Genomic DNA, 14,752 nt, shown 5'->3' on the forward strand with positions numbered 1-14,752 from the left:
GGCCAACAGATAAATGAAAAAAATGCTCAACATCACTAGCTGTTGGGGAAATGCAAATCAAAACTACAATGAGATACCACCTCATACCTGTTAGAATGACTATCCTCAACAAGACAAATAATAACAAGTGTTGGAGAGGCTGTGGAGAAAAAGGAACCCTGATACACTGCTGGTAGGAATGTAAATTAGTACAGCCACTATGGAAAACAGTATGGAGGTTCCTCAAAAAATTAAGAGTAGAGCTACCATATGGCCCAGCAATCCCTCTCCTGGGTATCTACCCAAAACATCTGAAAACATTTATCCATAAAGACATGTGTGCTCCAATGTTCATTGCAGCTTTATTCACGGTGGCCAAGACATGGAAACAACCAAAGTGTCCTTTGATAGATGATTGGATAAAGAAGATGTGGTATATATACACAATGGAATATTACTCTGCCATAAGAAGAGATGAAATACTGCCATTTGCGACAACATGGATGGATTTTGAGATTATTATGTTAAGTGAAATAAGACAGAAAGGAAAAAGTCGAGAACCATATGATTTCACTGATATGTGGGATATAAAACTGAAAGCAACAAAGGAACAAGACAAAAACTCATAGACACAGACAACAGTTTAGTGGTTACCAGAGGCTATGGGGGGAGGAGGGTTGGTAGAATAGGATAAAGGTGGTTAATTATATGGTGATGGAAGGAGAACTGACTCTGGGTGGTGAGCATACAATGTGATATATAGATGATGTATTATAGAATTGTACACTTGAAATCTATGTAATTTTACTAACCATTGTCACCCCAATAAATTTAATTTAAAAAAGAAAGGCTTTTAGCAAATAAAAAAAAATTTTTTTTCTACCCCTACGATTTAAACCACTAAGTCAGAGAAGAAAATGTTCTATGTAGAGAACTGACACTTCTTATTGAACTTTTAGCAAAAAATGATGTCTTTTGAAATATTTTTTAGGGCCTAAAAGTGGCAAGTAGAGAGGGAAACTTAGGAGGATTCGGAAGTTAACTGAACAGCGACCCATGAAGTAATCTGCTTAATGTACCTTCTGATATGCAAGCTTCAAATGACTGCAACTAAATTATTTACCCAAAAATTCTCTTTGTTTTTGAACTTGTAAACCCACCCATTTTTATTTCTTTTTAACCCTTTCACCCAGCTTACATTTCTAATGGAAAAGTTAACAATTCATCAGTAAGTTTAGTTTGCTGTGGTGATTTCTTTCAAAAAATAACAAAGCAAAACTTGTCAATTTCACAGATATTTCAAAGCAGCACACCAAAAATTTAGGCTGTGACAAAATTGGCTGCTTATTATTTTTTCATTTACAGAAATGATACAAATATTATCAGTGATATACTTGCCTAAAGTACTAAGGTGATTTTTTTTAAGTTTTACATCTGCTTCTCCTGTCAATTTGTGAAATTGACTTTAGTTTTATTGATGGTATGTCTTACAAACATAAAATGCAGGAATTCTGAATGCTTTCCTCTCCTTCTAAAATTTCCCTAATGTTAAATAGATTTCTCTGTGTTGATGAATTATGCTGGTAAATGGGTTAAGTATCTCAGATTAGAAAGAAAAATCAGCTTCCATAGTTGTCTATGCTTATTTCATATGATATATCCATGTATATGTTATGTTACATGCATAATATATTTAAAAACCTATATTTTAATGACAATTTTAAGAATTGAATTTTGGTTTTAAGTACACTTTTATAGTTCATATGCTTCTATATCTCATTTTTAGGTAATAATTGAATTTAAAAAGTAGATGAAGAAATTAAAGCTTGTAACTTAATTTATAACTTTCTAGATATGGCACTCATATTTTTGAATAATAAGTGATGTTGATATAGCTACATTTATATTTGGTTTATCTCTGGTTTTCATTACCTAGTATAACCTAGTGGATTTTATGGAAGACCTTCAGACACTTTTAGAAAACTGAGATTGTCTGCAGATTGCTATGATGGTAAAGAATAGAAAACCTAATAAGAATCATGGCTCCAGATTTTTATCAGTGTCTTAACTGAGACTATTTAATTATTTGTGAGAAAGACATTAGCACCTATTATTCTAAAACCTTAGTAAAAAACTCTCAGTAAAAAAAAACTACTCATCCTAAGAGTAGCACAATATAAGCTAAAGTTTAAATCACATCTTTTGAATAATAGAGTTTATACTTTAAATTTTAATAATAGGTCTGGTATTTATTCAAATCCCTATGATTTTAATAAATAAGAATAAGCATTCATTGGTACAGTGAGATGGCTGATTTCAAGAAAAAGCCGAGTGCTCACAGATACTTTGTCTGTGACATTCAGCTTATTTGTTAAAAGAGTATAGAAAGAAGCTGCTTTTAAAATGTGCCCTTGGCCAGAATGCTTGGTAAATAAGTAGATACCTTTTCAAAAATTTTCATCACAGTTGCCTTCAAATTAATGCTTACACATGCTTGAGCAAACATAGTGAGCAAAGTGGTGTACATCCTAAATATCAGGTGCAGGACTTCTCGTTTATTTCATTGATACCTGTGATACAATCTTCCTGCTTGGTCACCATGTAACACATTTTATCATTAAAGGGCTACACTTTTAATATGCCTCTCTTCAGTAACCTCCAGCACCGATTTTTTATTCTATTGTACACTGGATTGGCTAGCCATAGCAAGAAAAAGTCCTGGGCGCAGTGATTTTTGGCAAACCGAAGGATCTGGCACCAGGAGACACAACACACTAAAGGTGCAAGTGAAAATGACAGTTAGGTGCTCTCGGTTTGATTTTCAGTTTTTCTGTATCACTACCCTTCAATGTAGAAACAAATAAGTCGTTTCTGAAGGGATATTTGGTAGGGTTCAAACTGTGGTTAAATGATGTCAAGCCAGTGAGGGGAGAGTATATAAAAGTATGTTCGTCATTTAGTATGCTGTGGTTTTCAACTCAGCATTCTTATTTATTTAGTTGTGTTTTTTCTTTTAGGAGAAAACTTTGCAGAATTTAGATCTGCAGGAACTGATGATGGTTTCACCGATTTTAAAACTGCCGATAGTATATCACCACTAGAGCCACCAACGAAAGACAAACCTTTTCCAGCAGCCTTCCCCTCAGGAGCTATACAACAGAAACAACAAACACAAGTGAAACATCCTCTGAACTTAGCAGACTTAGACATGTTTTCCTCAGTTAATTGCAGCAGTGAGAAACCATCATCTTTTTCAGCTTCATTTAGTGTGCCAAAACCTGTCTGTGCACGAGCACCACCAGCAGCCTCTGCGGCAGTTACAACCGCCTTGGCATCAACTAAGTCTCCTAGTTTGGCTGATGATTTTGGAGAATTCAACCTTTTCGGGGAGTATTCTAGTCCAGCGTCTGTCGGGGAGCAGGATGACTTTGCAGACTTTATGGCTTTCAGTAATAGCTCTGTTTCATCTGAGCAAAAGGCAGGTGACAAGTACGATGCCGCTAAGGACGAAGCTAGTCCCGTTCCTCTGACCAGCAGCTCCGGCAGCACAGCGAAGGATGGGCAGAACCCAGCCGCAGCCTCTACCAAATACGATGTCTTCAAACAGCTTTCCCTGGAAGGCTCTGGACTAGGTGTTGAAGACCTGAAAGATAACACTCCTTCAGGGAAAAGTGATGATGATTTTGCCGACTTCCACTCCAATAAGTTTTCTTCCGTGAACTTGGACAAATCCCTGGGAGAGAAAGTGGCATTCAGACACACCAAAGAAGACTCCGCTTCGGTGAAATCCTTGGATCTCCCTTCCATTGGTGGCAGCAGCGTTGGCAAGGAGGACTCTGAAGATGCACTCTCTGCTCAATTTGACATGAAACTGGCGGATGTGGGAGGAGATCTTAAGCATGTCATGTCTGATAGCTCTTTGGATTTACCGACAGTTAGTGGCCAGCATCCGCCTGCTGCAGGTGAGGAATTGGTGCGATTGCTCTGGTGACGGTGACGTGGATGGCAGAGATGGTTCTGTGGGTGTTGATTTATGGAAGAGGAGGCCCTGGCTCTGAACCTTTATGGATTTCTAATAAGTAACCTCTTTGGGGCCAGTCCCCTTAAAGCAGTGTTATATGTGATTCTGTGGATACTTGGATTTAGGGGCACCATGAACTAAGGAACTTAGATTGGATAGCTAAAATATTTTTATTTTTGAAATCTAATACCAACTTGGTGTTAGAGGCACATAAAAATCCACTGCTAAATGAACCCCACATTGCCAAAAGGTCAGTGTTTCCCTCCCCTTTTTTCTGCTCTTGGGTATATTTGGCAGCTGCCAAAACAAGTATATTATTCTGTGTGGTTTATAGACATTGACTCTTGTTAAGTCAAGAAAGTAAAAATGTCTAGACAGTTGTAGTGCAGTTTGCCATGTCCCTAAAAGAGACGAAGAGGGAAAGAGTTTGTGTATGGATGTCCTGTGTGCCAGGCTCTGGCAAGAAGGAGGGCATGAGTTGTTAGTGGAATTCAGGTGCAGTTTTCAGTGTTAACTCTTATTACTGGAAGTATTAAATTGTAACAAATCTGTAGGTGGTAGAATAGGGTAACTACTCCATTTCTCATAAAAGGCTTGAGAACATCTTATAAGGGAGACCTTGTAAAATTCTGTATGGATTTACATGTAGCAGTTTTTTCTCTAGTTTAACTTCTTGTCATAAAAACTAGATTCCCAAGTGTCCTAGTTTTTATTTTGTTTTGTTATTTGATATGTATATAGAAAGATAAACCTATTTTGTGGCCTTTCATAATGAGAAATATCTCAGTATTACTGTATTCTAGAAAATTTATTATGCATATGAAGGGTTTGTTGTTTTTTAACTAGAGAGGGACATATAACACACTTCCAAGTTTACAGATTCAGGCAGAAATTGTACGTATTATGACTTTTGCATATATCAAGTTGGTAAGTCAGAAAACAAAACTGCATGCATCTTTTGGCTACTGAAATGTTGGCGGTATCCTTAAACAGGGTGCTGAGTTAGGAGCAGGTTTTCAAAGACATTACATTGCGACTTGCTAAGGCCTTTTCCAAGTGCAGGGGGCTGTCTGTAGAGCTCCTTGTGTGTCTACTTCCTTTTTTGTACTTTTCCTCCAATGTTTTCCTTTTCTTTTTTCTTTTGGCTGCTGTTTGTTTGATGGAGTGATTTTGTTTCTCTTTTTTGTATGAGCTGCTTGTGCAGTTGGTTGCAAAGTGCCCCATTTCTGAACAACAATATTTGATTTTTATTTAAAAGTCTCATGACAAGTAAACTAGCCTTTTGGACTCTGAAATTATTAAGTAGAAGCTATTTTTCTGAAAGTAATCTATATTCTTTCACAGTGCCATGCTAAATGTCTTTAATGTCTTTATGAGATGAGTCTAATCTGGATTTGAGATGTCTTTTTTTTCCCCCCCCTCCTTTTATTTGGGAAGGGGAGGTTGGTTTTTCTGAATGAGTTTGTTCTGATTGATCTGTTAAAATAATCTTCTGTGCCCACGTTCCTTGATGTATGTTTGGAGCAATCCCAGCTTGGAACCTGTAATGTTCAAGCCAAGTCTCTTCAGTTTGAGGATATTCTTAAAAGCCGATTGTTTCCTCCTTTTGATCTGTAAACCTCCTGTCGGAAAGGAGCAGTATCCCTTTAGAGCGGTTGTTAAAAGGGGTTCGTGTCTGACCAATGAGATGTACGCCGTTGTTGCGCAAATCTGCTGCGTAAATGTATGGTAGAAGCTGAATGGCAGGGACTTACTTCTTCAAGGCAATTTGGGTTTCCTTTATCCTCACGTTGACCACAGTATCTCTTGCTCTCTTAGTCTGAGGGTTAAAGGTACTTCTTGGAAAAATTAGAAGTGGGCTGGTAAAGAGAGAATAAACCTAGTAGACTGCTATCTCTGGACCTTAGTCCTGTTTAAAAACCCTAACTTAACTCTGAAGGGGATACTGTCTCTTTTAACTCTTGCTATAATTCTTTGTATGGAAGGTAGATAATACTAATAACATTGCCTGATTTCTCTGCATATTATTGCATTTAACCCTTTGGGCCGTTGCTGCATAGAATTTCAACTCGGCTGCATTTGTTCTCCCACTAAATTGAATCTGTCTGGCACTGAAGCATCTTCATGTGCAGTCATTAAGATGATCTGGGTTTGTTGGCAGCAAGAGCTTACACTCATTTGTAACACTCAAAGGGTTAGCAAGACTTCTGTAGCTACCTACCTACCTACCTACCTACCTACCTGTAAAGTAGCTCTTCTTTGACATTGAAAATCTTTGTATTTTAATCAGCGCCTTATTTATTTATTTATTTTTGGGCTGCTTTTCTGATGTCCTTTTTTCAATTTAGACATTTTCTGTGTGAATGTGCCGTTTCAAACTTGCTTTGATATATTCCTCTGCAAATACTGATCTGCATGCTGATTCTGATGACTTCTTTTCCAGCTCTTCTGTACCACTTTTTTGTGATCTGTAAGTCCTATGTTAATAAATAATTCTTTGGCATATTTTGAAAGTGTGGGGATGTGTGTAATTTGTACTTTTTCAGTGTTAGACCAAAGAAATACCTGTTCCACATCAAGTTTAAAGCAGTAGCATCTCCTGGATTAGAGGAGTTTTCCCTTTTGTTGGTTTTGTTTCTTCAGATACCTTTCTCCTACAAGAAACTGTTGGTACATTTTAGCCTCTCTCCTTATAGTTCATTGATAAAAGTTTTTCACATGGCACTGGATTAAAATAATAACTTTAGACATTTTTTTCAGAAGTGTAAACTTGACACTATTTTGCATGTTAGAGAGAAAAATGGACTCCTTTCTTCCAGTGAAGAAACTGAGTAGATGTTATTGCTTAGTAAAGATCGCAGTCTGTCTCGTCTCCAGGAGGAGATACACCGTGAGGACTGGGAAGGAAGACCAGGGCCGGGCTAAGTGACAGTGGAGTGATGGGAACGAGGGACACGTCTGTTAAGAAGTACATTATCTGTAAATTTCAAATAAATGATCAAGTGGTATTGAGATGGACTTCTGAGCACAGTAAATGTAAACTGAATTTAGATTGATAATCTCTCTAGTGGAAAGGGGTCAGTGTTCATGCCAGAAAGTCTTCAGGGCTGAAATTGATTCTGAGTTGAAAATGGGGTACTCCGTCCCCTAATTGTAGAGCTACGTTATCTTCCCAATTTCAGAATGTATTGTGAAGCCACTCTGTGTTGTTTTCCATTTAGCTTATAAAGCAAGTTCTTAAATAACTTTAGAGGATGTCTCAAAGTAAGCTTTAAACATTTTCATTTTTAAGAAAACACTTCTAGGAAGATGCACAAAAGTTAGCAACAGAGTGAGCCAAATTTGGAAAATAGTTTTTTCCGTTTTAGAGTATAATAATAGAAAAAACCTTGGGAATATTATTGTTTGCAGATCAGAAACCCAAGACCCATAAAAACCTTGGGGAAAAAGAGGTTGTTTCCATGGTTTAAATTTTTTTTCTTACAATTTGAGGCTTTAATTCTTTGTTCTTTTTTAAAATTTGAGGCAGAAAGGAAATTAAACTATTGAAGATGAGGATTTTGAATAGGATTCCTGAAAGATCACCTGTAATATTTGAAATACGCCATTTGAGAAAGAAGAGTTGCAAATTGGGGTTTAGATCAACTCTAAGAAAAGCTGGGTCTGCCATTCAAAACTTCATGTTTTCCAGAGCGTAATGCTTTAGAAAATTGAATAGTACATGGTTTCAAAAACGTTGTGTGCTGCTAACTAAGTTAGAAGAAAGAGATCTTGGTGTAACCTCCATCTAGTGATAATACTAGTTGCCCTTTATTTAGGATTATCTGGTGCCATATATATGACCAATCTTGTGGTAGCTTTGGCTAAGGAATTCCTTTGTCGATAGAATTATCTAATACTAGATTGCTCCATCTGGGACTGCTTGATTTTAACTCCTTTCAGCATTTATCTGAACAGGCTGCAGAAATGACTGAATATAATTGTGTGTAAAACAATCACATTCATAAATTGAACAATTAATGTTTCCAGAGTAACATTTACTTTTTAGGGAGGAAGTTTTAATAATATAAACTTGCAAGAAAGACTTGAAGAACTCTTTGCTGTAGGTTCAAACAAACAAACAAACTACTATGTTTTGTTTACCCCAAGTGCCAAGTAAAGTAAGATATGATTAAGTGTTGACTTCATACGTCAGTGAGTGCCTGAGAAAGTGTACAAATGTATTTATATTCTAGAATCACTGTATTGTTCACATTAAAATCCCTGCTGATTTTTAAAAGTAGCAAATGAAGAGGACACTGATAATATGAAGAAATTGGGCTAAATCCTAAGATAAGTCAAAGCATCAAATTATTTTATTTTTATTTTATTTTTTCAAAATTATTTTATTTTTAAAGAGCTGCTTCTAGCTTTGTTTCTATATCAGTTGAATACTTTTGATAAGTTGTTTTGGAAAATGCTGGCCCGATAGCTTTTGGGGGTTTTATGCGTAGGAAAGTGTCCTGGCTGCTGCTCTTTTCCTGGCATGGCCAAAAGACCACAATTGTAATGCACCCACTGTGCTCTTTTGGTGTTTTTTTTTTGATGAGATTTCTGATGTTGAGCACCAGCAGTCCCACTATGTGTCCAGACACCACTTCTTGGCCTGCAGCCTCCTCTGGCCTAAAATAGCTACAGGATTGCCAGTTGTCTTTATTGACTTAAAGCACTGACACGGAAACCTGAAGGTGCTGACAGGTAGTGTTAATAGCCTTTAAACCATAGATTTATATGACTCAGTACAAATGAAGAATGGGAGGTTTCTATGCAGATTAGCCAACACTTGGAAGGCAATTGTATGGCCTTTCATCCATACACTGTGCTCGCTTTCATTCCTGTTTTCTTCAACAGCACCTATCAGGGTGTTTGAGACTTGCAGGACACAGTCAGACCAGTTTTTATAATTACTAGAGAATGTGAATGTGACTGATTCCAAAAGGCAGAATAGGACCAGGGGTGGAAAAAACTTGAAATGTGTATTTCATGGTTTGCTTCGGTAAATGAAGTTTGGATTAAATCAGTGTTGAAAATTAAATGATAATTTTTTAAAAGACTCTTCCTCAGTCCAATTAACATTTTTATTGCTATATAAAACACTAGGAATAGTGGAATTTGTCCACGTATCTTTTTCTTTTCCAAACCCCTTTGTCAAAAGCCAGTAACTCTTAATCACCTGGGCAAATGCTTCCAGTTTTAGAGCATATCCTGTAGTGGCAGCTCACATTCTTTGTTCCAAGAAGGGCCTTGTTTTTGTGCATGTCTGACGGGATTTGAATAGAGGTTATGGAAGAGACTGATAGGGTTACTTGCTAGCATAAGCAAGAAATCCATGTTGTAATTTGAGATCCAGGATGAAAAGCAGATTGTATACTTTATTCCCTTGGCGTTTGTAATAGGACATTCCTGGTTGCAAACAAATACATGTATTAAAGCACACGATTTGGCGTATTATCTGTGTGCAATTGCAGTTCAACCGAGCACAGCCTCCGAGTTCTCCGACAGAATTGGAAATGCAGTAGTGATTCTCTGTTCATTTTATTGTGTCCATTCTGTTTTCTCTTTCCTTTTTCTCTTGCAATTTTCAGAATTCAGCTATCAAATTGAAAACCCATCGGTGGTGACTTCAGTGATTACAAAATAAAATGGGTTATTCCATATTATTTTTCTAGACACAGCTTCCATCACTTATGTTATAGGTCTTACAGAATCTTTAATATTTTTAAGAACATCGTACAATAATACATATAATTTGACGGCTCTCAGAAAATATAGATACAGAACTGTTAATATGGGAAATGAGGAATTTTCTTGGTTTAACCTACCCTCAGTGAACTGATTTACCACATTTTACCATAAAAAATGGCTTACTAATATTCACCATGCCAAGAAATACTACTCTGTTTTTTATATTGTTTGTAAACGCTAAGGTTCAGGAATGCAGTGTTCTCACATTCTTGTGTAACACCAATTTTAGTACTGCCTTCTGGATTCAAATGAGTTACACCTTAGTAAATTATTTTTTTACACTATTGTAATCAGTAAATAAGTAAAGTAAAATTTAAAAAATCAATCTTGAGGCTTGATTTTTAGTATAACCTGTATATTCAGGCTTCATTCTTTTTTTAAGTATAAAATATTTCATTTTAAGTCTTTCCTTTGATTTTTTTTAGTCTTTTATTTGGTCATTTCTGTGAGTTGCTCCAAAAGGGAAAATGTTATGCTTATCATTTGTAATAAAAGTAAAATTTGTTGAAGACCTGTAGTAGTATAAAAATACTTCTTCAGTTAAGGTAATCCCTTATTTCTTATAATGCCTTTTACCTGATTTATACTAGTCATTTCTGGTTTTTTAAAAAAAACCTTGGTTTTTTTTTGTTGCATAATTGCACAAAAGGGTCTTTTTATTACCGTATTAACTTGGTTGTGATGTTTGAACTGGAGCTTAACTTTTCATTAAATTTATATTTGGCCTCTAGGAAAATTGCTATCCTTTTAGTAAATGAGATTCTGGGAACAGTTCATAATATGGCTTCCCCAAAGAGCTTTCTGGTAGGGTCTAATAATAAAAATATCCATATTGTGAAACATTCTTCTGAATATACCCCTGAAAGACTAGTCTTGTGTTTAACTGCCTCCTGATTGAATTTCACCTCTTTTGAGTCAGGGTACCTTCTGATTCCTTTAAGCAGTGGGGAAAACAAAACACTACAGCCAGAGACTAAGACCTAAAGTGTTATTTGATTCATTCTAAACTCTACATTTTCACCTGAATCTTTTCTTTTTCCTCCTGTTCAATAAGCCAAATTTGAAGGGTACCATTTCTTCTACAGAGTTTGAAAATATACTGTTGTTCTGCAAAAGTTATCTGCTTTTCTCTGTTTGGCCTTTTTGTACATCTAAAGTTTTCCATTGTTCACTATTAATTTAGTACCCTTTTTCTAATAGGGTTTAGAAAAAGAACGGGAGAAAGAGGGAGGGAGGGGAAAAGGGAGGGTGAGATAGATAGATGTGGGGTATATTGTTAAAAAAGCTATGGAAATGTCAGGAGTCCCTTAACTCTCATAAACTATGCTGTATTGCTATGACAGAAAGACATTATGACCCAGTGTTGGTTCACCTGTTGATTGACTTCTGAAAATCTCGGTCACAAAACTCTTGAGCGTTATCCTTGTGAACCATGTTTGTGGTTATGAGAGGGAGTCTTGCATTTGGCCTTCTTGCCTGGTATACAGGCACTAAAATGAAACTAAGTGCATGTCAGCCAGACTGAATGGACAGTGGCCTCGGAGACACGCTGTCCTGTACAGTGTTACTCAGCCTCAGCTGGTTTTGCTTTTTGAAAATGGGCAAGAAAGTTTCCCTAGTAAGACCACCAAAATGATGAGTTGACGTTTAATTTTCACTTTGAGATCATTTCATTTTAGGACATAAAGCAACAACTAATTGAGGCTGGTGGCAACCATGCTGTACAAATATTGCTGTTATGTACTGCTCACCAAGCATTGGGCGGGATCCTTTACACATTCACAGTTGATGGTCACCACACAGGCCTTCCGAGTACATGGTCTTCTCATTTTACAGATAAGCAAACCTAGGTTTAAAAAAAAAAAAAAAGTTAAATAGCTTGCCTAGTGTCAGGCACTGCGCACAGGTGGCAGAGCTGGGAATTGAACCCAGGGACTTCTGAATCAAAGACCTACATTCTTAACTGCTGTGTTATACTATCTCTTAAATTATTTAAACATATATTAAGAATGTAAAATGAGTCTTTTACCCAAGCATTTCTTTCTTCTTCTTCTTCCTCTTCTTTTTTTTAAATGAGGGGCTGCCACATAGTTGAAGAAGAAATAGGAGCCCTGCAGGATTCAGACTTTTCATTCTACTTTTTAGGGGCTAAAGTAGATTAGATTGATTTCTCTTTCCTCATACTCCATCATAGCAATATGATGTCCATACTGACCAAAATAACAACTAGGTAAGTAACTGCTGGATTAAAATCTCATATTTGGCCTTTCTTGAGACAGAAATACCTAATAATTGATTAAAACTTAGGTAACATTTTTAGTTTAGAGAAACTGTCAATTTTTAATTAGTTTTTCATGTACATTTCATATGGCCATGTTTTAAAGGAACATTTTTCAACAAAGTCAAGGCAAATGAGACATTTTATGCAGGGAATATTGTAATAAATACATTTTAAAGTTTATAAGTGAACAGACAACTTACTAAATGACCCTGTTCTCAAACAGCGTACACATTGGTAGATGAACCTATCTTATTTTAGTAATTCTTATATCCAAAGAAAATGACTCTTTGTAACTAAATATAAATGCCAACTCAAGGCTAATGTGGGTTTTTAAAGATCAGATTTTACAGCCCAGCTCCTTTAATTTTAGTACAAACTCTAAATTTAGTTAAACGCCAACATAGCATAAAACTAATCAAATATACTAGACATTTTGCTTCTGCAGAGTTTAGGGCATTTTGCCTAAATCGTGAGCTTGCCTCTAATTGTGGGGTCTTATTTCCCTTTCAGATATAGAGGACTTAAAATATGCTGCTTTTGGAACCTACAGTAGCAATTTTGCAGTGAGCACACTTACGAGCTATGACTGGTCAGACAGGGATGGTGCGTCTCAGGGCAGAAAACTCTCTCCATCTGTCCTCTCCGCAGGCAGCAGATCCCCCTCCACTGCCTCAGTTCTTCAAAAGAAAGAGACTTCATTTGGCAGTTCCGAAAACATCACCATGACATCTCTGTCCAAAGTTACGACCTTCGCAAGTGCAGATTCTCTTCCAGAGACTACCTTCCCAGCTTTTGCCAATTTTAAAGATGGGATTCCTCAGACCAGTGAGCAAAAGGAATATGAAAGCAGGGACTATAAAGATTTCACAAGACAGGACCTGCCTTCAGCTGAATGGAGCCAGGACGCCGCGTGTCCAAGCCCAGCTTTCAGCAGCGCTTCTCACGACACCCCCAAAGAATGTTCAGATGACTTTGGAGAGTTTCAAAGTGAAAAGCCCAAAATCAGCAAATTTGACTTTTTAGTGGCCAATTCCCAAAGCAAAATGAAATCCAGTGAAGAAATGATCAAAAGTGAGCTGGCAACCTTTGACCTTTCTGTTCAAGGTGAGTAGCTTTCAGCATAGATTTTAATGTCATGGTTTCTTCCACTGAGGTGTTAGATGTTCGTTCTTAGAATAAAAAGTTGGTCCCTGGTGTAGCAGGAAATAGATTTTCCAGTGTTTAAAATCAGAGTCTATTCTAAGTACCTATCAAAAGAAGGTTTCCCTGAGACTGAACTCAAGTGAATCCAGTATTCCTCAGATAACTGCCTTTCGGACTAAGCACATAGGCTGTTGTTCATTAGCTTCTTTAGTTAGGGTTCTGCTGTGTAAAAACAACCAGAAAAATGGATTTGATCCACTGGGGCAAGTTAGCTCTGGTCCTGTTTCCTAGCTACAGACTGTATCTTTTAATTCAGAGTCCGCAGTGCCCAGTCTGCAGATCTGCTTAGATTGACCCACAAAGAAGGTTTTTCAATGTGTGAAGCAGTTGCCAATATGTATAAATCATGAGACTTCACAATCTGGATTTCTGGCTTTTCTTAAAAAGCAGTAGCTAGCAATATGACGCCTGCATTCCCACCTCTTGACAATCAGCTGGGGCTGAGTAGCAAGGCCCCCTCTGATAGATGGGGTGTGCTCTCCCCAGTGTCAGTGTCCCTTCCACTTCCTGTCTCCATCTGACTTACTTCAGTCATTTACTTGCCTGTTCTCTGAAGTCATTTGAGTTTGCCCCTTCTGCTTGAAGCCTGTCTTGATAGAAGAGACCATTATTTCAATTAGATTTGAGAGTGAGAGAGTATGTAGAAGACTAGTATAAATCTATAACTAATAACTGGAAAAACAACACAACTCTTACGCACTGAGACTTAGAAAGACACTTTAGTCCTCCAGACTCCAGTGACTCTGCACTTAGAATTATGGAAGAATTATGATAGATCAGGGAAGAGTAATGGAGAAAATTAAAGGCAGGGAAACCAAGCAAGAGAGAATGATGGAAAAGATTCAGCATGTAGCTTGCCAGACAGAATGAATGAGTATGGTATTTCTGAATGCCTCATGACATAAACATCTAAAGAAGAGGGCTCGGTAGCAAGGAAGAGGCTGTGCCGAGTCATCACAACCTTTAACTATGCTGTCCACTTCTCCTAGGATCACACAAGAGGAGCTGGAGCCTTGGTGATAAAGAAATAAGCCGTTCTTCTCCTTCTCCGGCTTCGGAGCAGCCTTTCAGAGACCGTTCCAACACTCTGAGTGAGAAACCCGCTCTGCCTGTCATCCGTGACAAGTACAAGGATCTGACAGGAGAGGTGGAGGTGAGGGGGGTAGTTTTCCACAGAGGGCAGGTGAAAGACCCCCAAGGAAAAGGCTTGCCGCTTTCACATAGGGATACGAGGGGCAGAAAGTCACAAGGCACCAGACATAAAGTGAGAGAATGGTGACATTCGCTATGGATGAAAAACACCTCCTAGATGCGGCGTCCACTGAAAGTAGTTAGTGACCTTACAACTGAAATTATTCATGGGACTTCACAAGGGATGTGTTTAAGGGAATTCTTTTTGAGCGCTTAGAATTTATCGCTAAGGCAAATGTTCTGAATCTTCTATTTATGTTTGCGGCATCTTAATCCCATGCTGTCTTCCTTCT

General features: G+C 37.4%; 1 protein-coding gene across 17 annotated transcripts in view; it reads left to right on the forward strand.

Annotated features, from left to right (window-relative positions):
- The window catches only part of SYNRG (synergin gamma), a 65,472-nt gene that overhangs the window by 35,004 nt on the left and 15,716 nt on the right, over nt 1-14,752 (forward strand). For 9 of the 17 annotated variants that reach the window (XM_081029215.1, XM_081029220.1, XM_081029207.1 and 6 more), the window contains 3 exons: nt 2,997-3,941; nt 12,576-13,169; nt 14,258-14,421. In XM_081029215.1, the coding sequence (XP_080885341.1) occupies nt 2,997-3,941; nt 12,576-13,169; nt 14,258-14,421 (1,703 nt within the window). The remainder of the gene's footprint in view (nt 1-2,996; nt 3,942-12,575; nt 13,170-14,257; nt 14,422-14,752) is intronic. The other 8 variants (XM_081029217.1, XM_081029214.1, XM_081029218.1 and 5 more) reach the window with 2 other exon arrangements.

This window comes from Rhinolophus hipposideros (genome assembly GCF_964194185.1).
Source record: "Rhinolophus hipposideros genome assembly, chromosome: 20".
Lineage (NCBI taxonomy): Eukaryota > Metazoa > Chordata > Mammalia > Chiroptera > Rhinolophidae > Rhinolophus > Rhinolophus hipposideros.